Consider the following 26,849-nt stretch of genomic DNA (forward strand, 5'->3'; position numbering starts at 1 on the left):
AGACACTCTGGGGCTTCCCTGGTGGCGCAGTGGTTGAGAGTCCGCCTGCCGATGCAGGGGACGCGGGTTCATACCCCGGTCAGGGAAGATCCCACGTGCCGCGGAGTGGCTGGGCCCGTGAGCCATGGCCGCTGAGCCTGCACGTCCAGAGCCTGTGCTCCACAATGGGAGGGGCCACAGCAGTGAGAGGCCCGCGTACCGCAAACAAAAAAAAAAAAAAAAGAAAAAGACACTCTGAGGAGGAAAACGGGATTACAGAGTACAATGCTAGTGAGGAAGGTGGGCGGGCCTGGTAGGTTTCAGTCCCCCAAAGTTTCCCCAGTCAATGCTCTGAATTGGGCTGACGCAGGGCGAGGTGCCCAGGAGTGAAGTCTGGGAGGGCCCAGGAGGTGTGCCACACCTTCTGTCACAGCTTACTCTGCTCACGGGGCCATACACCCCTCACTCACTCACTCTCCCTCTACTGGGGGCAGTTCAAGCGCCGAATTAGAAATCAGAACAGCTGGTTTTAAAGCTCACTGCCTACGTCTTCTATGCAATGAGACAGGTTTCTCAAACTCACTCCATAGACTGAATCTGTCCAGGAGATTCCAGAGTAACATTTGAAAAAAGGCCTATAATCCATTTACTCCCTTTTCACAGTCTCCCCCCGCCTCCCCACCTCTTTCTTCCCTACCCAGCTCAAATTCCACCTCTCCTGATTCTCATTTTATTGTGCTCACCAGTTACAACTACTCTGGTGAAAGCCAACTCTCCACCTACTTCCTTGCCTGACCCTCAGGGGCCAAATGTGACTACAGGAAAACACAACACATTCACTGGTCTCACTTTCACCCCAGCACCATTAACCCCGAGTGGGTCCTGAATGCTGCCCGGCGATCAGATCCCCACTGCACTTAGTCCCTCGCTCAAACTTCCAGCATTTCCCTCCTCCCACCTTCGGCTCATGACCTGACTTTCTATTTCATCGAGACAATAGAAGCAATAGGGGAATTTCTACATGCTTCCGTCACCACGTCTACCCCCCATCCCAGCCTCTGCAGCCTCCCTCCTAGGACTATGGATGAACCATGAAGCTGGGCTCCAAGCCTAGCCCTCCAACCTGTGCTCTGATGGGCTAGGAGCCCACCCCCTCTCACCTGCTTTAGAAGGCTGCTCCACCAACTGTCCTCTCTCTCCAGCAGCAATGGTTCTTACCTTGAATGACTCATTCTCACCAAAAAGCAAATGGTATTTCTTCTACCTGCCCCACTCTCTCTGCTTCTCTTTCAACAAAACTCAACACAACGGTCTGTATGGCTGTCTCCAAACCTCTCTTAAACCTTCTCCAATCAGGTTTTCGCCCCTCCCACTTTCCCCTCCTGGCCTCTGATGATTAATTCTTAGCCCTTATCTCCCTTGACCCATCTCTAGGCAGCATTTGATTCAGCTGATCACTGCTACTTCTTCCTGAAGCACTCTCTTCCCTTGGCCTATAGGACACCCTGCCCCACTACGGCTCCTTCTCAGTCTTCTTGCTAACTCCTTAACTCACCCACATCTTAACACTGGAACTTAGTTCTGGAACCTCTTCTCTATAGTTAGATATTTCCTTCCTTGATGGTTTATCCAGTCTTCAGACTTTAAATACCATTCTATACACAGAAAACTCCCAAATTTATTATCTCCAGCCTAGGCTTCTACCCTGAATTCATTTACCCAACTCTCTCCTTACACCACCATATCAAATAAGCATCGCAAATTTTTCATTCATGTCCAAACTCAATTTTTTATCTTCCTCCCCATCTACTTCACCTCTCAGCCTTCACGGGAAAGGGGCAGACTAACTTCCGGTATCCACTTATTAATCCCTTTGTGTATTAGACAAGTCACAGGTGAACAGACACTGGGTATCAGATTCCAGGTGTCATCTGTATTACAGGGACCCAGACAACTGCAAGGACACAGGAACAGGCTCGCACAGACAGGGATGTGGGGAAAAAAACAGCCTATTCCAGAGCATGAGTGATCGGTTAAAGGAGTCTACAAATTTTACCAACTAGACACCTTATCCTAGGTCAGCTGGTACACCTTATCACTCTGACACCGTAAGATGATGGTAGGTTCCTGGCCCCTATCTGTCAAATGAGCTCTGAGTATGTTCTGTTCCCAGAGCATGTGGAGGAGGTGGTGATGAAAACTAAAGCAGAGATGAGCAAACAACATTCCCTAGGTCACGTGGAACTCAGCACCGAACACGTTCTCTGCAGATACTATAAAATCAGAGAAACTTCAGGAAGCTGGAGACGGCAGTTTTCCACCAACCCTCGGATATGGCATTATTTTTTCAACATACAACAATTACATGTTGTATACATACAATTATTTTTTCAGCAACGAGGCAAAAAGTGAATTCTCTGTTAACCATTTAGCTCATATTAACTATGTGTAGCTGGGAGAAGGCAACTTAAGGAGCGTCACGGGCTCTGTCACAGACCAAAGGACTTCCAAGAGTGAGGAAGACTCTCAGAAAGCATCAGACCACAGGTTGCCTCTTCTTTCCAAAAGCCAGGAAACAGTATAAAAATTTTCCCCACAGCAGCACAGAGCACCGAGGCAGTCATAACAGATACAGCTGGCGCACCTGCGAAGCCGAAAAACAGCACGCCTCCAAGAAACGTCCGCATCTGCATGAGTTATCAACACCAGGTGAGAAGAGAACTAGCTTGATGAAAAATACAGATGAAATACAGATCAAAACGACTGGACTTGAAGAGCACAGATTGGAGGAACTGCAGACAGAGAATGGGAACCCCCACAATCTGTATATTATATTCCTGGTACCACGAACAGCAGAGAACATAAAACCAGAATGACGACAGGGAAATCAGACTCAGCCCAGAATCGGGAGAAAGCCAGATCCGAGAGCCACATCTCACCCAGGTGAAGAAGGTTAGAAGTTAATAATGGAGCCACGGTAACATCTGTGGAGTGAACAGCACTGAGGGAGAAGGTGCTGTCCTGGAGAAGCAACACCTATCCAGATTAGAAGAAATGAAAGGAATTAAACTCATAAGAAGAGGGGAGAGCCTGCAAATGGAGGAGACCTTGGGAGAGACAGTCAAAACAGGAAGAAGCAGCCAGCAGAACCGTAGACTGCTTTGCATCTTTCTACCACAAGAGGGAGGGAAGCCAGGAATACAGTTGGAGTGTGACCAAGCCAAGTTGAAATTTTGGGAGAGACTAAATTGAGCGCAGCACGCAGGACTCCACGTTGCCCTGACAATGGGAACTCTCCCCCACCCTTACAATCATGCATGCTCATGAGAAAAGCTACATGCAAATGAAGTCAACGGTAATCAATGGCAGAGCCATACAAGGTCACAGGAGGCATTTAGGAAGGGTCTGTGCGGCAGAAAAGGGATGCAAACACCAGGGAAGCACTTAAGTTACATAGAAAAAGGTTACACTGAGTCCACATGTTTGAGAGAGCTTCTGCGTACAGTGTAAACCTGAAGGTTCTCCTAATGGTGTGGTTATAACTGGCGCCAATAAATCTTACGGATTTGTTGTAACCACTGAATAGAAGAGGCATTGGACGGGGAAATAGGGACTCCCTTTACTTTGTGGTCTTTGTGAAGAAATACAGTGGCTGCGTGAATTGGGCCTTCCAGGAACAGTGGTACAAAGGGAAATCAGCAGTTATATCTGCGTCTTATTAGCAGTGGTAATAATAAAAGGCACAGTGGGTAATTTTTCTCTATGTGGAAACATACATATATACATACATCTATTTAAAGTACTCAGGTGACTAGCTGTTCATAGTTAATTCAGTGGTGTGTAACCAGTTCTAATATATATGTAAAGTTCTCTCATTAAAAAATCTTAAGTTAAAATTAAGAGAAGAAAAATAAATACTCAGGTATCGTTGACATGGGCTTTCAGAATCCGCACGTTTTCAACCAAGATCCTAGGCATCTCTAATCTCATACTTTCAATGGGCATAAGTGGGAGAGTGGTGGTAGGTGAATTGGTCTGTACTGTTTATTTTTTAAAAAATTTTTTTAATTAATTTATTTTTGGCTGTGTTGGGTCTTTGTTGCTGCGTGCAGGCTTGCTCTAGTTGCGGTGAGCGGGGGCTACTCTTCGTTGAGGTGTGCAGGTTTCTCATTGCAGTGGCTTCTCTTGTTGTAGAGCATGAGCTCTAGGTGCGTGGGCTTCAGTAGTTGCAGCACATGGGCTCAGTAGTTGTGGCACACAGGCTCAGTAGTTGTGGCACACGGGCTTAGTTGCTCCGTGGCATGTGGAATCTTCCTGGACCAGAGCTCGAACCCCTGTCCCCTGCATTGGCAGGCGGGGTCTTTACCACCGCACCACCAGGGAAGCCCAGTCTGTACTATTTAAATTGTTATTTTCCCCATCCTGGATCCTCTTTCCTGTCCAAGCTAAATGGTTGAATTTGGGTAAATTAAAAGTGTTTAAAACAAGACAACAGGTTATGCTAAGCCCCATGTCACCAATCCAGAACTTCATTTCAGTGTCAGCCTCTCCCACAAATGGGCTCTTAAACCAGTCAATCAGGAATCACCTGTTCAGCACTAGTGATCAGGTGAGTCATCTGCACCAGCATATTCCTGATAAAAACCCTGCCACGCCCCAAAGGAAAGTGACCTTGCCACAACTAATCCACTTTTCACTAACTTCCTGGTCCAGCGCCTTCTGCCTATAAAAGTCTTTCTTTTTTTGTACAGCTCCTCAGAGCTCCTTTCCAGCGGCTAGATGGGATGCTGCCCAATTCATAAATGGTTGAATAAAGTCAATAACATCTTTGAAATTCACTCTGTTGAATTTTGGTTTCTTTAACAAAAGCTTGTATGATGTGACTCCACCATAGATTGCAAGCCCTACACCCACCAGACTGAAGAGTCCACAGCTCTGAACCTTCCTCTAGTAGCAGAGAACCCTAACTCCAGGATGTGCATCCAGCTCCTGCAAGAGAGCTCTGCCTGGGGCATGCTTTCCACCCCAGTTTCCTGCTCAAAGGAAGCCCAGATTTTGATGGCTCCTTCTCTTCCTAAGCAGCCAGACTTTGTCCTTGTTCCACTGGCTGAAAATTGCCTTTTTCATCCACCTTCTCCTGAATTAAGGGGTAGTTACCCATCTAACTACGACCATCACCTCTGCCTGTGGACTCTTGGCTCCATGCCCTCCCCCTAGATCCAATGCTTTGGAAAGTGATGTCATTTCAAAGTGGGCATGAGTTCATTCTGCCCCATAAGCAGCCACTTTTTGGAAATCAGCCCAACAGCTCATTGAGTTCCCTCAAGTCTGGATCCAGCCACAGGGGTAGCAGGAGGCCTTCAGTAAACTGAAGTTCAATGACTGATGTCATTGTCAGAGGTACTGTGAGTCTGTGGCCCTGGGAGCCCATGCAATCCAAGGTTTCAGAGAATCTGCAGCTTGACCTCTTCTCCCTGCTTCCTCGGTAGAGCACACCTGCGTTCACTGTCTCTGGGTGACCTCCATACCTATGTTGGACAGATAACCTGAGGGAGACTGGAATTTGAAGAGAGCACCAGGAGAGCAGGGATCGTGGCACTTTTTTCTCCCTCTGTTTCCCCAGTGCCTAGCACACTGCTTGACACATCACAGATGCTCACTAATATATGTTGAAAGAATGAATGAATGAACGAAGGAACTAATGTAAGTGATGAGTGATTCCTGTTTATCTCAGTACCTTCTGAGCCTTGGCTCCAGAGAGGACCAACAGATCTCGCCTTTATCTTCAAATGCAACACTTCTCCCTTCAGGCTTTCAGTGCATTTATCACATCACTTAGGTGAGTCTACACATATAATTGAAATTCATCCCTCCCTAAGCCCCGCAAATGACACCAGCCGCTGTGGGGCCAGTGCTGTCATTTCCAGAGGTGCCTGGTTAATCTGAGTGACAAGGCTTCAAGACAACCTTCACATCTCAAACGAGGAGCAACTGGACTCATCAACCTCACCTCCCTGGCCTCCTTCCTGCCACCCCACAACTGGTGAGAATCCCAGAGTGTCCTCAAGGGTTTTCTAAGTCACACATAACCCCCATGGGCTTTCTGGGCATATGCTGGTCCTTGGGACTTCTTCACTGCCCTGTAGAGCTTCGGCATAATAGCCTGTGGCTGTTTTCTGCAAAGCTCTACCTGCCTGGGAGCTTGGGAATGGGTCCAGGTTAGTGATGGACATTTACTAGGTACCTACTTGTACGGGCTTTATGCAGACCCTGGCTCTTCCTCCATGACAATCTGGTTGAGTCTCTCCTGAGACAGCATTTCCTTTCCTTCCGGTATAGATTATGTCCAGAAGTCCTTCTAAAGGGGGCTTTTTGTAAGCCACCCCATGTTCCACCCATTATTTATACAGATGGAATCAGGTTAGAAGCAAAGGTAAAGGTAGACTGTGGGAGGGCAAGTAAGATGGATGATTGCTCCAAACGGATCTGCCTTGGGGTGGGCTGGCTGTATGCATAGGAGGGTACAGACCTTTATGAGCACCTGTTTACAAAGACAATTTGCCCAAATTGCTTTGCCCCCCCTAGGCCTCCTATGCATCAAAGCACACACCTCCCCACCCTTTCATTTTAGAACTTAGACTCTGCACCATGCCTTTCATAACTTGTTGAGATCAGACTCTGGGAGGTGGAAGACACTTCAGTGGTCACTCTAACATCCCACACAAACAGTTAGATAGCCCTGTCTTGTACACCAACTCAGAACTTTCCCAACATGCCTGATCACATGAATCACCAGGGGCACGTGTAAAAAATGTAGCTCAGCTCACCGACTATTCAAAACCACATGAAACCAAAATCTCCAAGGGCCTGTGAATCAGAATTTTCAACAAGCATCCCTAGTGAGTCTTACAATTAAGCGTGTTACTTATGTGCATGTAACGCAATGGTTCTTGAGGGAAGCTACATATTAGAATCAGCTAGGAAGCTTTACAAAGAAAATCAATGACAGGTCTTTACCCCTAGCTATTCCTACTTAACTTGTCTGGAGTAGAGCCCAGGCGATGGAAATTTTTAAAGCTCCCTCCCAGTTGATTCTAGTGTGCGGCCAGGGGTGGGAACTACCGGAATACCTTCCCAGACCAGTGGTAAGCTCTTTGAAGACAGCAACCAACAAATCTATACCTCTTGGTGCCCCTCACCGAATCCCACCACCATGTCGAACCAGTAGCAGAACAAAACGGCTGAGTTGATCTAACTAGCAGTTCACCCATCAAATATGGCATGTAATTTCCTAACTATATTAAGAAGCTGTGTACTTAGCGAGAGGCCAAAAAACAGAGGCAAATACACTGCTAAGTATAGATTATGTCCCGAAGTCCTTCTAAAGGGGGCTTTTTGTAAGCTACCCCATGTTCCACCCATTATTTATGTAGACAGAATCAGGTTAGAAGGAAAGGAAAAGGTAGCCCGTGGGAGGGCAACCATGATTGAGTCTACACACACACGCACGCACACGCGCACACACACGCACACACACGCACACCTGCTCCGGCCCCTCGCCAGCTCTACTCACATTGTACAGCACAGTGGTCCACCCTTCCATGGTGATGCACTGGAAGACAGTCAGCACAGCAAAAAGGATGTTATCAAACTGGGTGATCCCATCATTGGGGCCGATCCAGTCCCGGCATTCATAACCAGCTGGGCAGCCCTGCACACCACACGGGTGAGGGGGGTCAAATCCTTCTAGAATACCTGCAGACACATTTGGAGGTTGGGGGATAAACCACATGATGCTTAGCATGAGCTGGAAATGATCCCAGGAGGCCACAAGCATGCAATTCTATTTCCCACAGAAAGGTTTGTCCTTCTTTGTCTCCAGCTCCTACCCTTCTCTGGCATCTCTGCACCTCACAGCTCACATACCATGTGTTCAACCCAATGTTTCCCAACCTCCTGTGAAAATGAAGCCTCCTCCACATGCCCCCCCACCCCCTCTTTCCTCAAGTCACATCTTCTACCTTCTCCTGAGTCCCACGGGAATTTACAGGACTGGGTCACCCAGAAAGGTCTGAGCTGAAGGCAGAATCTTACTGATTTTCTAACTTCAGACTCCAGGATAGACTCTTAGTTCTTTCTGGGTTCCTTGGGAACAATTATAAACTACAGTCCCTTCCGTGGATCTTAACTGCTTGTTTTTATGGCCTAAATTCCTCATCTTAAATAAGACAAAAATAAAAATCCAACGTGAAAGGTGTCCTTTGAAGATTCTTTTCATAAAAACATGGTACCTAATTGGGCTCCTTCAACCTCTCCCCTGCCCCCTTTCCTCCTAAAGCACTCTACTGAACTTGAAAAGAACAAAGAAGATACAGGGAGACAAGAATGCCAGATCTGTGTACGCTGCTAATCTCCCAAGCACCCCTGCCAAGTCATGCTCAGAACTCCCTCAGTTCTTCCACACTATGTGTGGGTCACAGCAGAGAGGGGGAAGGTCATGAGCTCGAGCATGGATGGAAAATGTCCCCAGGATCTGGAGGGGCCCCAGATCTGACTCCGGACTCCTGGTCTCTCTGGCTGTGGGCCAAAGAGGCCACATACAAAGGGTAATTCTTCAGGCAGAAGGTTTTTGACATGTGTTCTGATAGCCTCCTACCAAGGGATGGGGCAGCTGAGACTTTCTATTGAAATAAACTATAAACCTAAGAGGTTATTCGCTTTGCGATATCAATGCACAATGGGGATCTTTAGGCTGGCTGTGCCTCATACAGCTGCTGACTAGGAAGTCTCTGGTTCTAATTCTAGGGTTGGGATAGGACATACTTTTCCAACCAGCCTCCAAATGCCCTGAAATTACCCCGATGACCAGAGGAGACAGGAAGGAGGCAGCAGACGTCAGAAAATAGTGACCCTACCTGAATTGTTCATGAAGCAAGCTCGGTGCAACTTCCCACTGTAGAACTCCAAGCCGATGATCGCAAACATCAGGATGGCAAAGAAGAGCAGAAGGCCAATCTGCAGAAGAGGCACCATGGCCTTCATGATGGACTTCAGCACAATCTGCAGGCCTACAGGGAAAGCAAGAGAACGATAAATGGAGCCCTCGCTTAGCACCACCCGATACGGCAGGCTGACTTCTTAGTGCGAGAAGAGGGGTAAGTCTCTGAGGGAAAAGAACCATTGATCCTGAAATGATAAAGCAATTCACGAAGGGATAACCAGGATAAGTCAAGCCAAAGACGGCCATCACCCCCTCCCCTAGGGATCAATCCCTACTTCTTCCTCACCATTCACTGATCATTTACATGCCTATCACCCTTCCCTTATTCACTGCACCCATGCTGTCTTCTGGATTCCTCCTATAGATGAAACTTATTAGAATACGCTTCTTTCCTAAAGGGAATTAGGCCCAGCCCTGCTAGGCTATAAGTCTGTAAGAACAAGGAAAAAGTTCATCTTCCCCACAACTCAGTCTCAGACACAGCTCTCCCACCCACTGTTGGGGAAGCAGAATTAGTACAACCACTGTTCATGAAACACCATATCCTTTGACCCAGAAATTGTCCTTTTAGGATTCTAGCCTAAGAAAATAATCAGAGATTTGAATAATATTTAAGTAAAAAGATGTTTGTTGCAGCACTATTTCTAGTTAGAAAAAGAAAACCGGAAATAACCTAAATGAATAGCAACACAGAAATGACTACCCAAGTCAGGGACCGTATAAGACAGACTATATAATACAGGTTTAAAAATCATATTTCTGAAGATTTTTTTTTTTTTTTTTTTTGGCGGTATGCGGGCCTCTCACTGTCGTGGCCTCTCTCGTTGCGGAGCACAGGCTCCGGACGCGCAGGCTCAGCGGCCATGGCTCACGGGCCCAGCCGCTCCGCGGCATGTGGGATCTTCCCGAACCGGGGCACGAACCCGCGTCCCCTGCATCGGCAGGCGGACTCTCAACCACTGCGCCACCAGGGAAGCCCTGAAGAATTTTTAACGTCAGGAAAATCAAATGCTTATGACAGGATCCAATACCAAAATTACAGCATGATCCCAATCACATTAAAAGGCACAGGAAAAAAATGAATGAAAAAATATGCTAAAATGTTAACAAAAGTTATTTCTGAGTGATAGGATAATGGGTGCTCTTCATTTTCTATTATTTCCTTTACTTTCCCAATTTTTTCCAAAGATCTTTCATTATCTTTTAAATATGAAAAAAATCTGCTAAATTTTAAAGTGGAAGATGATGCCAGATTGCTGCAGGTCCTCTACTGCAGGGGCTTCCTCTCAGGAGAAATGATTTCTTGTTTATCCCTAATTCTCTTCGACCCTGGATCTGGTTGAGGACACATCAGTAAAGCTATCAGCAGAGGAGAAAGAAGAAAGGTGCTCACTAGGTATCCCCGACACGAGCTTCAGGGGCCTTAGGACACGCACAGCCCGGAGCGTCCTCAGGTCCACGTGTGTGTTGAAGTGGGTTCCCGCAGTGGCCAGGATGCTGCAGATGGAGACACAGAAGGTCACGGTTACCACAGTCTGCCTTCCTCCCGCTGTTCCACGGGGGAAGCTGGGTTAAAGAAGGATCATCGGCCTGGAAAGCACACAGAGCTGATGCCACCTGCGTGTGGGCGCACCTGAGCTTGGGTGAATCACCAGTGATTCCGAGTGGAATTAAATTTAGCCGCATCTGGATTTCACTTTGAAAAGGAGGAAAACTGATCATCGCAATGGAATCCTAGCTCCAAATCATTAGTAAAACACAAGGTCCCCAGCATCTGTCTCATCCCTGTCCCGAAACCGTGTCCCCTACCCTCCTCTCTGCCCCTTGCCCATTTCCTTCCCCTCCTTCCAACCTACCAAGGGCCTCATATATTTTATTTTAAAATTTTCTTAGATTCCCCTGTCTCCTATCGCCTTCAGGAAATTTCTCTGGGTTAACTGCAGTAAAGGAGTAACTCACTCTTCTTTACCTTGACGTTTAGAATTTTTACCAAACAAAATCAATCACTCTGATGCTTATACTTAGGGAATAACGTCACTGGTCCCCATGCAGTATTTTTATAATCGCCCCCAAATCACTGTGTGACCTGGATTTGGTTTCTTTCTTTCCACTTTTCTACTTCCACAGCCATATCCAGGGACACACACACACACACACAACAAAAATCCATAACAATCCTATTAGATGGTGTACACCAAGTACCTTGTCTTGAGGAGACAACTTATTTCATATAATCCCATGACACTGCAGGTACTTTGGAGAGACAAAGACACTTAAGTATTTATGACAGGTACAGCAGAAGACTAACAGTCAGAAGGACTGGGTTTCAGTTCTGACTCATGTACTTGTGGACTGGGTGCCTTGAGGCCAGTCAACCTCTATGAGCCACACTACCCTCACCTACAAACTGGGGGAGTACCATGGCCTAGTTACAAAAATAAAACGACACGGAGTTGAATGTTATGAGTGTTCTGTAAACTATAACGTGCAAAACAGACATTATATCTAACACAAATGTTAATAATATTGCCTTTACAACTTTGTCTAATTTTAGTCTTCTTTCTGTAGGGTACTGCTTTTTCTTCCTTACAACTTCCGGGACAATTTCAGCTATGTGGAACTATTGGAGAATGACTCATTCAGAAAACTGAGTTTTCTACATGGTCAAAGGGTGGCAAGAATGATTTATTTCATTTAATTATTTTAAGGGGCTTTGGAGGACTGGGGAGAAGCTGGTTCAGCTGAGGGTAAAAAGGGCCTGGACACATCTCGTGGCTGGCCACGCGAGGCCCCTGCACCATATTTTTGCTTCTCTCTTTGACATTAGCTTTACTTTCCTTCTTTTTCCCATGTCATCAATGCTGTTTCTCTGACATTTGACATTCAAGATACCTTGAAGTCCCTTTAATACGTGAACAAAACGTTTATGCTCTATTATCTCTAGAAAGCAGATACAGGATCAACAGAGATAAATTACGCAGACCCAGATTATAATCACGAGCAGTAACTTTGATACAAGCAGCAGTGCTGGCCAACAGCCAAGTGGGCTGTTTTATGTGGTAGTGACTTCCCGACATTCGAAGTATTCAAGGACAGACAGAAGAACTCTCTTTTACGAAGGTAAGAGGGTTCCAACACTGGGTTGAAGGTTATTTAAATGACCAATAGAGATTTCTTTCAACTTTAAGATTCTATAATTCTATATGGATCCAATCTCAAAATCAGAAAGAAAGTTTAGTCTCATAAAGCATCTCAGGAGCTAGGTTTTCCCTGTCTCTCCCAACCCAAACTTCCATCCTCTCATCTTAAAAGGAGGGAATTCAGGAGACACTGCTTTTGACTCTATCTTCCAAGACCAAAGAGTAACATTAGGGAGGGGAGTGATGTAATTTCTAGTAAGTAGGAAAAAACTGAAGAGAAGAGAGAACGAGGAGAAACATGGAAAATAGGAGTGAAAAACAGAACAGCAATAGAAAAAAAAAAACAAAGGAAAAAAGAGAGAGAGAAAGAGAAGCTTCAAGGATAGGTATAGTGGTAGAGAAGCAGAACCCCAGGAAAATGGTGTCATTGCTCTCCTGATTCCACTAACAAGGGAAGGAGACTGTACTCAGTCTTCGGAGGGGCATGCACGGAAGCTGCTTTCCCTCTGGTTCGCTGTCTTACAAACACAGTGGATAGAATCTGCCCCGTTCAGAAACCAGAGTTCTGTTTCCTAGGATACCCAGATACATGTGAGATGCTCTTTCATATCATAAGAAGGGCCATTGAAAATGAAAATCTCCTCCCCAGCCCAGAGATGAACAAGGTACATTTCGGAACATGGACGTAGGAGGCCAAGGACGACATTAAAGGGCAAGAAGGTGCAGGTATAGAGAGAAAAAAAAAGCAGCAGAGGGAAAGGAGAATGAGAGGATGGGCAGTGAGCAAAGGAAATGTGGAGATGAAAGCAATAAGGGAAATAAGAAGAAGTGAAAGCTGGTGGAGAAGCAAATGTCAGAGAAACAGGGATGATGACATGGGAAAGAGAAGAAAAGTAAAGTTAACGTCAGAGAAGCAAAAATATGGTGCAGGGGCCTCGTGTGGCCAGCCATGAGATGTGTCCAGGCCGTTTGTACCCTCAGCTGAACCAAGCTCTCCCCAGTCCTCCAAAGCCCCATCACACTTCAGGCAGGGCTGTGAGCCTGTGGCCCTGTGCCCTCAGAATTTTCTTCTCTTTCATCCAGTGCAGGAGGGCTGTCAACTGAACCTCTGGCTGCTGCACATTGGCCACTGGCTACCTGCTAGTACTCAAATCGTCTTTGAGGGCAGGAATCGCAATGTGGCTCCCCAATCCACCTGTCAGAAACAGGAGCAATGGGATCCTTAGAGGAAAAGATCATTAAGGAAAAGGGCCCTATTCTGAGCTCCCATAAAATTCTGTGCCCACCGCCATCACTGCCCTTACCACATCCCAAAGGAAGTCTCTGTGTTCTCATCTGTCTACCCTCTGAGATCCAGAGCATCTCACCTGGAGACACCGTCCTCCTCATCTCGACAGGCCCCACACCTAGCCCAGGGTCTGGCAAGTAAAAGGTGCTCAATAAATGCTCGAAACTGCACTGATGAAAGTAATAAACGTGTTGAGGCAGAGACCAAATGGACAGACATACTGCAGAAACCCTAGAGCTTCTCAATGAAAAGATTCCGATAGCACAGCTAATTCGCTACCCAAACACGCGCCTGTGTGAGCATACAGGAGTGCACTGGAAATCTGGCCTCGAGCACTGTAGGGTCTAATGAGGATCTTCTGATGTACTGCTAAGACTCCTGCTCTCAAACAGATCCCACAGGACAGGATCTGCCCAGCCCTCAGTGGGAGAGTTAGAGAGGGAGGGAGGAAGGAGGAAGACTCAAAATTCAAAGACTTGCCTCCTAGCAAAACCCAAGTACTGAAGAGTACCCAGCTCAGCAGAGCTCCAAGCCTTGTCTGGAGCAGGCCTGTGCGAGAGGCTCTGGGAAAATGAACCAGAGGAAAAGACCCTGGCCCTCAGTCTAGTGGAAGGAGACAGACACGGAGATGAAATGATTATAATTCACCGTGAAGAGTGTCAGAACAGAGGTGCTTACAAAGTGCTGTGAGAATGGGAAACACTGCAGTGGACAAATACAGGGCTTACTATCTGCTAGCATTTATATGTTATCTCATTAAATCCTCCAAAATATCCTGATATTACTATCGACTCCACTTCATAGGGGAGGCAACTGAAGCTCGGAACAAAATTAAATTTCTAATAAACGGCAAGAACAGGCATTAAAGTTAGTTTTCCTGTGAGATCAATTCCCTCTCTGCCAAGATGCCGGGCAGCGTCTTCTCGGTCCCAGGCAGCTCCACTGTTCCTTAGTCCAGTGAGTTGCTAAAAATACCAAGGTTGCAGAGTGTGGTCGCCAAACGAGCCAGGGAACTTGGCTTCCTTCATTCCAAGGCCACAAACTGCTAACTCCTACAGACTTGACAGCAATCACTCTCAGAACCAGCAGGGTATGAGGCCCCTCGCACCCCAGGTGGTGACCGCCCCAGTATCTACATATACACACAGGAAGGGACACGTGCACCACAAGGTCAGAGCGAGGCCACTGCAGAGGAGTTTAGTTCTGAGTTAATAAAAGCTAAGCTCTCCGCCGTCCCAAGAGGCATACGCATGTGCTCTTCAGGAGTGAAGGCTGTGTTCTGCGTTCCTTTTGTCACCATGAGCACAGAGCCTGGTGGAGAGCTCTGGACACAGAGAGGGGTCTTAATTACTACTTTATCCCCCAAGCAGAGGACAATCGGACAGCAAACAAACTTCTGACCAGCACCAGCACAGAGACTGTGTTCTGCAGGCTGTGAATGTTCAAAAAGTGTTTCCTGATGGATGTCAGGGCTCAGCCCTGCCTCTATCGTTTTTGCTTGTAGGTGTCAGCAGGTAAGAAGAGAATGGAGGCTGATATGATTCTGAGGGTGTGGCCTGACCATCACACAGTGGCACAGCACAGCAGACGATGGGAGTGATGCTCTGGGCAATTATAACCAAAGGTCTCTTCCCAAGTCGTCACTCAAAGAATTCTTCAACGCTGTATTCCTTTTGACCTTGGGGTTCTGCCATAACCTCCTTGTCGATCCAGATCTAACAGTCTCTTTGCACACATGTATTTCACTATACACTCCCATGGCTGAAGGTGCCCGGAAGCATTGTACAAATATTACACTAAAAATGATTCGTTGCTTATCTGAAATTCAAACTTAACTAGGCATCTCGTATTCTAATTAGCTAAATCTGGCAACTCTACTTCAGCGGTGACCAGAAATGACCAAGTAAAGAGCCTCCCTCTCAGTGGTTGCCCCAGCCCTAAATGAACGTTCAAGTTGTCTTCTGAGAAGAGGCACAAGCCCAGGACTGTTAGCATCAGGCCTAGAATTCCCTCCTGAGCTCCAGAAATCACCTGTTTTGTCTCTGACCATATAAATCCCCAGGGAGAATCTCATTAGCACTTGAAAGCCAAGTTGTGGATATCTGTGCAAAAAGACTGATTAACAGTAGCAAAAGGTGTTAGGTATCTATCCAGCCCATGTTATGAGGAGACCCAGAGGAGGCAGGAAGGCACCTAATTCAAGTTGGATTCCAACCCAGAGTTGAGTCAGGATATCATTTCCTTGGGTAGCCAACAGAAATGAGTTGCTGTGTTCACTTAAAACTGTTCCCTGGGAGGTTGACTCCTTCATCTCTTTTACTATTTTATCTCCAATGAGGCACCAAAGTCCATCATATCTTTCCTCTACTGCATCTCTTAGATTTACCTGTTACTCTCCGGCCTCGCTCTTGCCTGGAATGCCCTTCTTATGCCACCTCTCTCCTGCCTCAATAATAGGATCCAGACTTCAGGGCCTGTCCATGAAAACAGGTCCACAATCAAGAGAGACTTGAACTAGGATTCTGAGAAAGTAGTTGAGCCCATGCTCTCCAGTCATACTGGCTGGTTTTAAATACCAGTTCCATCACTCACACGAGCTGTCTGGCCTTATGCAATTGTCTCTCTGAGCTATAGTTTTCTTATCTGTAAAATGGCGACAGTGCTTCCCTAAGAGGGTTGATGTTGTTTAAAAGAGGTTGCTTGTAAAGTTCTTCACACAGCGCTGACTTACCACGTAGGGTTCCTGGTTGAAAACGGCAGAAACTAATTTTAGCCTTCTTAAGCAAACAACCCCCCAAAAAAGTATATTGAGAAGATATCAGGATCTCACAGAACTGAAGGTATATTGGAAGACCAGGCTGGGAAAACAGAAAAGCAGGAATCTTCGTGTAGTTGGCTGAATAATGCTCCCTGAAGATACCCAGGTCCTAATCCCTGGAACCTGTGAATGTTACCTAATATGGCAAAAAGAGGTTTTGCAGATGTGATTCAGGATTTTGAGATGGGGGAATTATTCTGGATTATCTAAGTAGGCCCTGAAAGCAATCACAAGTGCCCTTATGGGAGGGAGGCACAGGAAGACTTGACTAGAAAGAAGGCAATATGGTGAGTGAAGTAAGATGCTATGCTGTTGGCTCTGATAGATGGAAGAAGGGCCCACCAGTCAAAGAGCACCGGACATACAGCTCTAGAAGCTCAGAAAGACAAAGGAATGAATTCTCTCCTAAAGCCTCTGGTGGGAGCACAGTCCTACTGACACCTTGATTTTGGCCCAGGAAAATGGATTTAGGATTTCTGACCTCTGGAACTGTAAGAAAATTAATTTTCTTTAAGCCACCAAGTTTGCAGTAATTTGTTACAGCAGCCAACAGGAAACTAATACACTTGGCAAAGGTCAGAGAATCCAGGACATCTGATTCTTAGGCCACTGTGGATATTCTTAGGAATATATCTGCCAGTGAAAACTCATGTCAGAATGTCACTAGCTTAACAGTCATGTGGAAAAAAGCCATGTGGTTGAGCTTAAGTCACATGTCCCCTTATACCACATCTGGCTGCACTGGGACAGTCCTCCACCACTTCCAAGGAGAGCAAGACCCCTAGCGAGAGCACAAACAATAAAAGATTCTCCCAAAAGGGAGATCAGGGACCATAGAGGAAGCTGGATGTAGGATAACTAAAAACAACAACAACGTCTATTAAGTAATAATAGGTGTTGTGGAGGAAAAACAGAAAGAATATATTTGTTTTCTTATCTATAAAATGAGGGGGTCAGATAGAGAGCCCTCTTGGACCCCTTCACGCTCTCAAACTCTGTGACTCAAAGCCTACCCACATGGTGCTACACCCCTGCAGCTCACACCAACCTCCCCTTTCTCTGGCCATCCAGAGGGCTGCACAACATTTAACACTTGATTGCATACAGCTCTTGCATCTCAGAACAAATGTCTGATCATTAATGGTAATTAGCTGGATCCTCATAACTCAGTTCAAAGCCAGCTCCTTGATAGCAGGAACTGCTTTTCACATTTCCATCTACCACGGCCCCTTCCCTAACAATATGCAACAGTGGTGCCCAAGAAATACCCTTGACTCGGGGATAAATGAGTGCTAATACGTCCCCCCATTGAGACGGATTGGCTGGACTTGTCCACGGAGCTGTGAGGGAGCCTGCAGGCACCTGTACATGTAACTGGACATCCATTTAAACCACATGTGCACATAATGATGATCTCCCAAAAATCTACTGAATTACACCTTATGCTTGGCTCTCCGTTTCTTTTTAATGAATTACTGAAAGTGTGATTTGATCTGGGAAGCAATTTCTAAACACTTTACTTCATCTACTCAAAACCAAAAATGTCAGTATATATTAAACTGTTTACACGGAGACAAGTCTTCCCTCTCCAACGTTCAGCTTGACCAAAATATACTTGAGGGAAGACAGTGAGGCTGGGAAAGAGACAACAGGGGTCAGGCCCAGCCCAGTCCCCAGTCTCTGGAAGCTGCCTCCTTTTCCTCCCCAGCCCTTATGCTGGGGCCCCTTGATCCCATTCAGGCTAAGCTCCATCCCAGAGCCCGGAACCCATCTACAATCTACTGATACATATTGAGTGTATGCCCTGCAGGAGATGCTGGCATTACAATGGAGAACAAGATGGAGATGGTGGTTGTCCTCATGGCACTTAATGAAGAAGACAGGCACTAAATAGATCACAAGTATAGGAAGTGGAAGGTCAGGAAAGAAAGGCATATGAGGGAAGTGGAAATAGCACATGAGCTCAAAGGTAAGGTATGAGTGGCCAGAGGAAGCAATGTGGGGAGAACATCCCAGATGCAGGAAAAGGCACGTGCAGAAGGCCCAGAGGCAGAAAGGAGATTGGCATACTTGAAAAATTCAAACAAGGGCTTTTGTGGCTGGAACCTAGTGGTCCAGGGAAGGATGGAGCGTGGAGAGGCTGCAGAGACGAGAAATAATCTTCCCAGATAACAGAGATATCCTCTGGTCATGCCAACTAAAGAGGCTGGGCCCCTCTCCAGCCCAGAGGGTGCACCTAGATTAGTCTAAGCAAATTGTCTAAGCAAATTAGTCTAAGCAAAAGTCTAAGTCCATTGTCGCGAGTAGTGACTGGTTAAGGAATGGGCAGGGGATGGAACTCAGGCCTTTGGTGTAAGGGAAAACATGCTCTGGGGCTTCAACTGACCCACGTTCTTAGAACAAAAAAGCATAAACAGCAATGATTTTCAAAGCTTTTCTGACCACAGCCTATAGTAGAAAACATATTTTACATCATAAGCCAGGGGGCATGGACATATATAATTGTATAATGCTTCATAAAATAATACCTACTCTTTCTATGTGTAATACATTCATATTTTCTCCTCAATTCTTCCTTTCTACCTTTTGTTTAATGCTGGTTGCAACCAACTATATTGCTTTCATGACCCTCTAATGGGGGTTTGGCCCACAGTTTGAAAAACCCAGATGTAGAAACCAGCCAATACATACGCTCATTCTCTCTAAGGAGAGGATGAGATGGACCAACATGAATTGCTGCTTTAATAGTACCATTCTTGGTGTTTTACCAGAACAGTGAAACAGTCTGCCTTGAAAGGCTTAGTGATTTTCTAAGAACTGCAGACACAGCATTGTAGGAGGGACCCCGTTCCCCCCTATGGTATCTGAAGTAGCATTAGCATGTTGCTGTCCCGGGGAATGGGCAATGTTAAAGAGATCACATACACACACGCTAACTTCAAAATCATCCTGAGGCAGCCACTTGTTTCTGTTTTGGTTTGGTTTGGTTTGGTTTGGTTTGGGGGGGGTTGGTTGTTTTTGTTTGTTTGTTTTGGTATTTGGCTTGGGTCAGAAGAGTGGAGTATGGACTTTCTTATAAGTGCACAGATAATAAATCATACCCAGAAGCCCTAACATTTCTTAGGAAGATGGGAGGAGGGCAGGGTCAAATTGCCCCTTTCCAATAGAGAAGATCTATTTCCAGGAGGGAACAAGTAGCTCTGTATTTAATAAAGATAAGGCAACACTTTCTGGATTTTAAAATGGGGTTTCTAATTAAGTTTCATAAGAATCTTAGTGGATATGAAGGAGTCCCAAAATATGCCTTTTGATGAGCAGTAAAATCTTAGCCTAAAAATCCTCTCTTTCCTTCCCCACCAAAAGAAAGTTCAATGCAAGTTGATACAGCCACTATGGAGAACAGTATGGAGGTAGGGATAGGGAGGGGTGGGATAGGGAGGGTGGGAGGTGGGGAGACGCAAGAGGGAAGAGAGATGGGAACATATGTACATGTATAACTGATTCACTTTGTTATAAAGCAGAAACTAACATACCATTGTAAAGCAATTATACTCCAATAAAGATGTTAAAAGAAATAAAATAAAAAATAAAATGGGTAAAGACAATTTAATAATGAAGTTGGATAATATACATGAAAGAAAAAAAAAGTTCAACAATCAAACCATGTCACACCAAGGAGAGGAAGTTGTATTGACATTTGAGACCATATATTTAGGAAGTTGTGCTGTGCATTGTGGGATGTTGAGCAGCATCCCTGGTCTCTACCCACTAGATGCCTATAGTGTTCCCTCCTCCATTACCCCCTCCCCAGGTTATGACAACTAAGGATGTCTCTAGACATCATCAAATGTCCTCTGAGGGCACCCATGGTTGAGAACCGCTGCCATAAGGGAACCTCTCAGACAGTGATTCCCTCAAGCTGAGCAATAGTCTGACCAAAGGCAATGTTCTTCACAACTAGTCCCCAACCACGCTGGGAGAAGTACACACAGCCTCTCTCAGGCAGAAATGAAGAGGTTGCCAGGATGACCCCCAGCCACAAGTCATAATTTTCAGGGACCTCCAGCATTGATGAAAATTCCCTTCTGCTTTCTTATTTAAACATCCTCTAGGGGATGCATAAAACTGAACCCCACAGTGTCTCCAAAGGAAGACTTAATCCAAAAGAAAAGTTTTCCCAAATGATGCAAGGTGAAGAACAAGGAAACGTAAAGGGGGGTTTTAGCTCCTTAACCTCAGTGTAGTGGAAACAAAGGTCAAGTTCCTACCACTGGTCCCTGGTTTCTTTCTTTCTTCCCTTTCTTCCCTTCCTTCCTTCCTCCCTCCCTCCCTTTTTTTCTTTCTTTCCTTCCTTCTTTCTCTCTCTTTCCTTCCTTCCTTCTTTCTTTTCTCCCTCCCTTCCTTCCTTCTTTCTCTCTTTCCTTCCTTCCTTCTTTCTTTCCTCCCTCCCTTCCTTTCTTTCCTCCCTCTCTTTCTTTCCTTCTTTCTTTCTTCCATCCATCCTTCCTTCTTTCTTTCTTTCCTTCCTCCCTTCTTTCTTTCTCTCTTTCCTTCCTTTCTTTTTTCCTTCCTCCCTTTCTTCTTTCTTTTTCTTTCTTTCTCTTTCCTTCCTTCCTTCTTTCTTTCCTTCCTTCTTTCTTCCATCCTTCCTTCTTTTCTTTCCTTTTTTTTTTTTTTTTTGTTCAGAAAGTCCCTGATGATTCACTCAGACACAGCAAAGAGAAATGCCAAGGCAATGGGTAGAAACTCTGTCATTCAGGACCAGGTGATGACTATGATGATAAGAGAAAACTGCCTCAGTATTGTTTCACAGCTTACATAACCCTGTTCCATAGCGATACCATTATCCCCCGTTTTATAAGTGTGAGAATTAAGGCTCACAAAGAGAAATTGACTAGCCCAAGGTCACTGAGATAGTAAATGGTCAAACTGAGACTCAAACCCAGAAATTTAGATTCCAAATTTGGAGTGATTTCAGTAGCTACAAAAGATAATGGCTAATAGCTACAAATATATCCCAAAGGCACATATATTTGGCAAATGCCTTCTCTTGGACAACCAAAGAGCTGCCTCTCTGCAGAGCCTTATGGTGTCCTGTGATTGCAGCTCATATGCACGTTACCAAAACTGTGCTTCAGAGAGTTGGCAAAGAAGAACTGCTGGAGAGGGAAATCCCACATTATAAGAACTCGCTAACATAAATACATGTTCTTTGAGTTGTTTTGCTAGTAGTGGTGAGGGATTCCTGTTGATCTACCACCCACATACCTTCTCTCACCAGGTCTCCTGCAGGACCAGGAACAAGCTTCTGTGAGACGGCTAGCCAGGGAGAGAGCCCAACTGAGGAACAGAACACAGCTAATTATCCATGTGGGGGCCAAGGCCCTAATGTTAGCCTCGGCAGAAGAATGCACTAGCAAACTCCAATACCAGATTACAGACACCAGCGTTATAGTCCAGCACGGCCCATACTGAGTGGCCGCCTATGGTTTGTACTGCCTTTCTTCCAAAAACACCACTCTATCCCTACAGTTCTTTTCAGAAATGACAATGTTCTTATGTGACACGGCTGGCCAGTTTACAGGTTCAGAGACAGGGAGTGCCCTGGGATGTTTGGACTTAGGACCAGAGTTTGGTTGAACTGTTCTGAAGCAGCTATAAAATAAAATATAAGCCATAAAATAAAAGGCTGTCACTGTCCATGCTTCCTCTCACAGAACAAAGCTGGCTGCAGTGAAAGAGAAAAATAAAGCGGATCCCACAGAGGTAAGAAGAATGAAGGAAGGAATTCTGCTGGAGATGGCACCCTGATCCTACAGTTCCTGAGGCCCTACTCTTCCTAACATTTCTGCAACTTGGTGGTCCTGGGAAACCGGGACCCTGAAAAGCCCCTCTTTGCTTAAACTAGTCCAAGTTTAATTTCTGTCACTCATAATGACCTACTCACCTATTCTGTCCAGATAATACCATCCGGTTAAGAAACCAAAGTGAAGAACTTGAAATAACTGGCATGGTCAGACAAGAGCTAAGTAAGATTCATGAAAAACAAGGAAAAACTCAGAAACATAACTCTGGCATGGTACCAATATATCAATTAGAGGATGTACAAGCTTTTTTCTTGATGTCACCTTAGCAAGTGGCTTAATTCCTAAGATATTGAAACTTTGGTCTCTCTACAGCTTCAGAAAGACTGAAAAACTACACACATTCATAATCCTGGGGAGAGTCAGAGACCTCTTCTCAAGACATCAAATGCTGATGAGTGCCGGTTAACCCTGGATGGAGGGTTGACTGAAAAGATCCTTAAAAGTAGAAGGAAAAGAAAAGCCTAAGTAATAAAACTCTGCTTTCTCATAGTGTGTTGAGGTAAGGAGCACCGCCCCCCCTTTTTTTTGGATGTCTGGGAAATACCTGGCTGAAAGAATCTGTTTGAGTTTATAAAACATTCTCAAATCAATGACTCTTTGAGACAAATCATGGCTCCATAAATGTTAGAAAAAAATATATTTGTCCATTGTTCCACTTTCCTAGTTCTACCTACAATGCCTGAGACGCTGACTAGCATGACAGGCATATGCTTTCCATCTTCTAGGATGACACGTATTAAAAAAAAAATACTCAGATAATTTCCCATACTTGCATAGAAGACAAACCTACAATTATGGTGCATGATGAAGAGGCAGCCACAAAGTTGTTCTAAAATATCAACTCTCTGTAGAGCACCCAGATGAACTAGAGCTATTTGTCAAGAAAACAAAGTGTTTTTTACTTTTCAGAGTCATTAAACCAAAATACATTCCAGTACTTCTGAGTCATATCACATTCCATACCACCTATTTGGAATACAATAAAGAACAAGCAATTTTAATGATTAAAAAGAATTGCGCTTATATCCAGGAACGCTTTGTTACCCAAATCTATTTGATAGAGTATGTGAGCACAGACAAAGTAAGTGGTTTTAATTGCACTTGCATTGTGAATAAATAAAATGCTGAGTTGTTAAAGGAATCAAGAGGTTGCCCCTCCAGCTGAAGAACTAAATAGCATGGGCATTTTCTCAGAAAGGAGTTTAAAAGAGCGCCTTTCTCTATTTATAAGGAACAATGGAGTGTGTTCGTTAATAATGGAGTCTAGACGAAGGAACTGCTGCCCCTTGTACAAGTGCTGACACCCAGGGTCCAAATTTAACTCGATGGCATTGCTCTTTCTTTTCAGCTCTGAAGTTATTTTTACCTTGCCAGCTATGCAAATTAACTCATGGCCTCCGAGCATGAAAGAGAGCAGGCTGAGATTGGTTAATATTTTATGAAAAATGAAAATACTGTAAACCACCATTCCTAGCACTGAGCTTCACATACTCTATAACTGACTCTGTGAAGATAGAGCCATGAAAAATTTCTGTGCTATTCTAGCATCAAAACCAGCAAGGCTAGAGATGACTTACAAAAGAATAAGAAGAATGTTTAGTGATTATATGAGAAAGTTCCACAGCATTGTAGTCAAAGAAATTCAAATTAAAACAACATGATAGCCTGTTCTGCCTATCAAATTACCACCACTAGAAAGACAGGAAATTGGTACAACCACTTTGAAAAATTCTTGAACAATGTGTATATAAAGACACTGAAGATGTTCACTCTTTGATCTGGTGGTTTTAGGAAATTATTTTAAGTACAAGCTCCAAATTGAGGGCAAAGTTTTACATATAATTTTGTTCATGGAAGCATTTTTTTATGATAGTAAAAAATTTCAAAATTACCCACAACTAAATAATAAGAAAACAAATAACCCAATTTAAAAAACGGTCAAAAGAAGTGAATAGATGCTGCACCAAAGAGAGATGTGGATGGCAAATAAGCACATGAAAAGATGCACCATTATTTTTTTTTTTACGTCTTTATTGGACTATAATTGCTTTACAATGGCGTGTTAGTTTCTGCTTTAGAACAAAGTGAATCAGTCATACATATCCATATGTTCCCATACCTTTTCCCTCTTGCGTCTCCCTCCCTCCCTATCCCACCCCTCCAGGCGGTCACAAAGCACCGAGCTGATCTCCCTGTGCACCATTTTTAATCACCAGGGAAATGCTAATTAAAACCACAATAGTTATTACTACACCCCTACTAGAAGGCTAAAATAGACATGAAACAAAACAATAAAAAGCCTGACAATAGCAAATGCTGGTAAGATTGTGGAGCAACTGGAACTCTTGTGTATTGCTAGTGGGACTACAGAACGGTACAGCCATTTTGGAAAACAATTTGGCAGCTGCTTAGAGTTAAACATACACTTGCTATACAACCCAGCAGTGAATGGTTACTTATCACAGTTAGATTCATAATTGCCCCAAACTGGAAACATTACAAATGTCCCTCAAATGGTGAATAAACAAATTGTGATACACTCATACAACTGAACACGAGGCAGCAATAAAAAGGAATGCATTTTGGGCATATGCAACAACATGGATGAATCTCAAAAGCACTATGTTAAATGTAAGAAGCAAGAGTGAAAAGATGACATAAGTGATTCCATTTATATGATATTCTGGAAAAGGCAAAACCGTAAGGACACAACAGAGCAGTAATTGCTAGGGGCTGAGGTCGGGGAGAGAGGACGGACAATAAACAGGCTTGAGGGAACTTTCAGAGTGAAAGAAATATTCTATATCTTGATGGTGGTGGTGGTTAGCTGACCACATACATCTGTCGAAACACACAGAATGGTATCCCTAAAAAGGATGGCTTTCACTATATGTAAATTATACCTCAGTAAACTTGACTTCAAAACGTATCAGACTCCTTAGTGGGTTTTTTTTTTTAATTGCGGTAAAACATACATAATATGAAATTTACCATCTTAACCATTTTTAAGTGTACGCTTCTGTGTCATTAAGTACATTTACATTGCTGTGCAAACATCACCACCATCCACCCTCAGAACTCTTTTCACCTCATAAAACTGAAACTGTATTCATTAAACACTAAGTCCCCATTCTCTCCTTCCCCCAGCCCCTGCTAACCCCCATGCTATTTTCTGTTTCTACAAATTTGACTACTCCAGGTACCTCAAGTAAGCGGAATCACAGTATTTGTCCTTTTGTGACCGGCTTACTTCACTCAGCATAATGTCTTCAAGATTCATCTGTGTTTTGCACATATCAGGATTTTCTTTCTTTTTAAAGCCGCATGAGATTCCATGGTATGTCTGTATCACATTTTGTTTATCCGCTCATCTGTCAACGGACACCTGGGCTGCTTCCACCTTTTGGCAATTGTAAATAATGCTGCTACAGACACTGGCGTACAAATACCTGTTCAAGTCCCTTCTTTCAATTATTTTGGGTATACACCCAGAAGTGGAACTGCTGAGTTATCTAGTGATTCTGTGTTTAATTTTTTGAGGAACCACCATACCATTTTCCACAGGGAGTCTTTAGTGTTATAACAAGAGGGGAATGGTTGAGCAAAGTATAGTGCACTCAGTGAAATAGTATGCAGCCTTTAGAATGCTATTTCTATATTACTTTTAATAATATGGGGAAATTCATCATATAGTCTTAAAGGAAAAAACAGTGTAATTTTAAAGGAAAAATATTTTATGTACAATATAAATTCAACAATGTGCAATGTGTAAGAGCAGAGAAAAGACTGGAAGGAAATACACCCAAATGGGGACCGTGATCATCGTTAGGTGGTGGGAACTACAGGTTACGTATATTTGCTTTATGCTTATCTGTACTTTGCAAATTTTCTTTACTGAGAATGCATTCCTTCTATAATCAGAAAAACGTAACTATAAAAAAAAAAAAAGGCAAGGTTGCTTGGAGTATCTCCTCAACATCTGAAGTCAGCATCACAGAGAACAACTCACAGGCTTTCACAAAAGCACTCTTCATGGCCCCATCCAGGAGGGCCACTGACCTGGGTGGGGATTTTTACATTCATATCAAGACATGTTTTGATTGATAAATCTGAAAATATGACTAAAATATAACACACGTAAAAAAACTCTCCAATAGTCATTGGATCCTTAACTTAAAACAATCCAACCTTTCTAGTACCAACACGGACTGGGCAGAGGTGACGTCGTTCCTCACGTCAAATCCTCATCTGAGGCCCTGTGTTCCGCAACCTCAGGGGTCCTGCGCTATGAGTGCCCCTCTCCTGTTTCTTCCACCCCTGAATCTCTATCTGTTGACACAGCTCTTCCCTGGGTGCTCAAGGTGCCCTTCTTCACCTTACTTCGCTGTCCAGCTTCTGAAGCTGGTCGACACAGCCACTCTACCTCCTCAGCCCACTGCCCTCTGGCCTCTTCCCTCGCCACTCTATGAGAGTCATTCTCATTAAAGGTCATCATCAATGGCCTCTGCGCCCCCAAATCCAACATGTACTTGTTGGTATTCTTATTACAGCACTTTCTACATCTGTAGGCTTTGGTGCTCTCTCTTTGAAATTCCTCCTTTTCCTTCTGAGTTACCTTTTTTCCTCTGGCCACTCTTCCTCCTCCACCCTCCTTGAAAAGCAGTGTTTCCCAAGGTTTCATACTTGCACCCTCCTCCCTTTTTTTTCAGTTCAACACATTCTCCCTCAGTGGCCTCAGTGAAACCAGGCTTTCCTC

General features: G+C 44.5%; 1 protein-coding gene across 3 annotated transcripts in view; it reads right to left on the minus strand.

Annotated features, from left to right (window-relative positions):
- The window catches only part of CACNA1E (calcium voltage-gated channel subunit alpha1 E), a 294,179-nt gene that overhangs the window by 192,320 nt on the left and 75,010 nt on the right, over positions 1–26,849 (minus strand). For all 3 annotated transcript variants that reach the window (XM_024758847.1, XM_024758846.1, XM_024758845.1), the window contains exons 4-6: positions 10,374–10,477; positions 8,895–9,047; positions 7,553–7,734 (exon numbers count right to left, since the gene is read on the minus strand). In XM_024758847.1, the coding sequence (XP_024614615.1) occupies positions 7,553–7,734; positions 8,895–9,047; positions 10,374–10,477 (439 nt within the window). The remainder of the gene's footprint in view (positions 1–7,552; positions 7,735–8,894; positions 9,048–10,373; positions 10,478–26,849) is intronic.

Source organism: Neophocaena asiaeorientalis, unplaced genomic scaffold (genome assembly GCF_003031525.2).
Source record: "Neophocaena asiaeorientalis asiaeorientalis breed wild unplaced genomic scaffold, Neophocaena_asiaeorientalis_V1.1 scaffold270, whole genome shotgun sequence".
Classification (NCBI taxonomy): domain Eukaryota; kingdom Metazoa; phylum Chordata; class Mammalia; order Artiodactyla; family Phocoenidae; genus Neophocaena; species Neophocaena asiaeorientalis.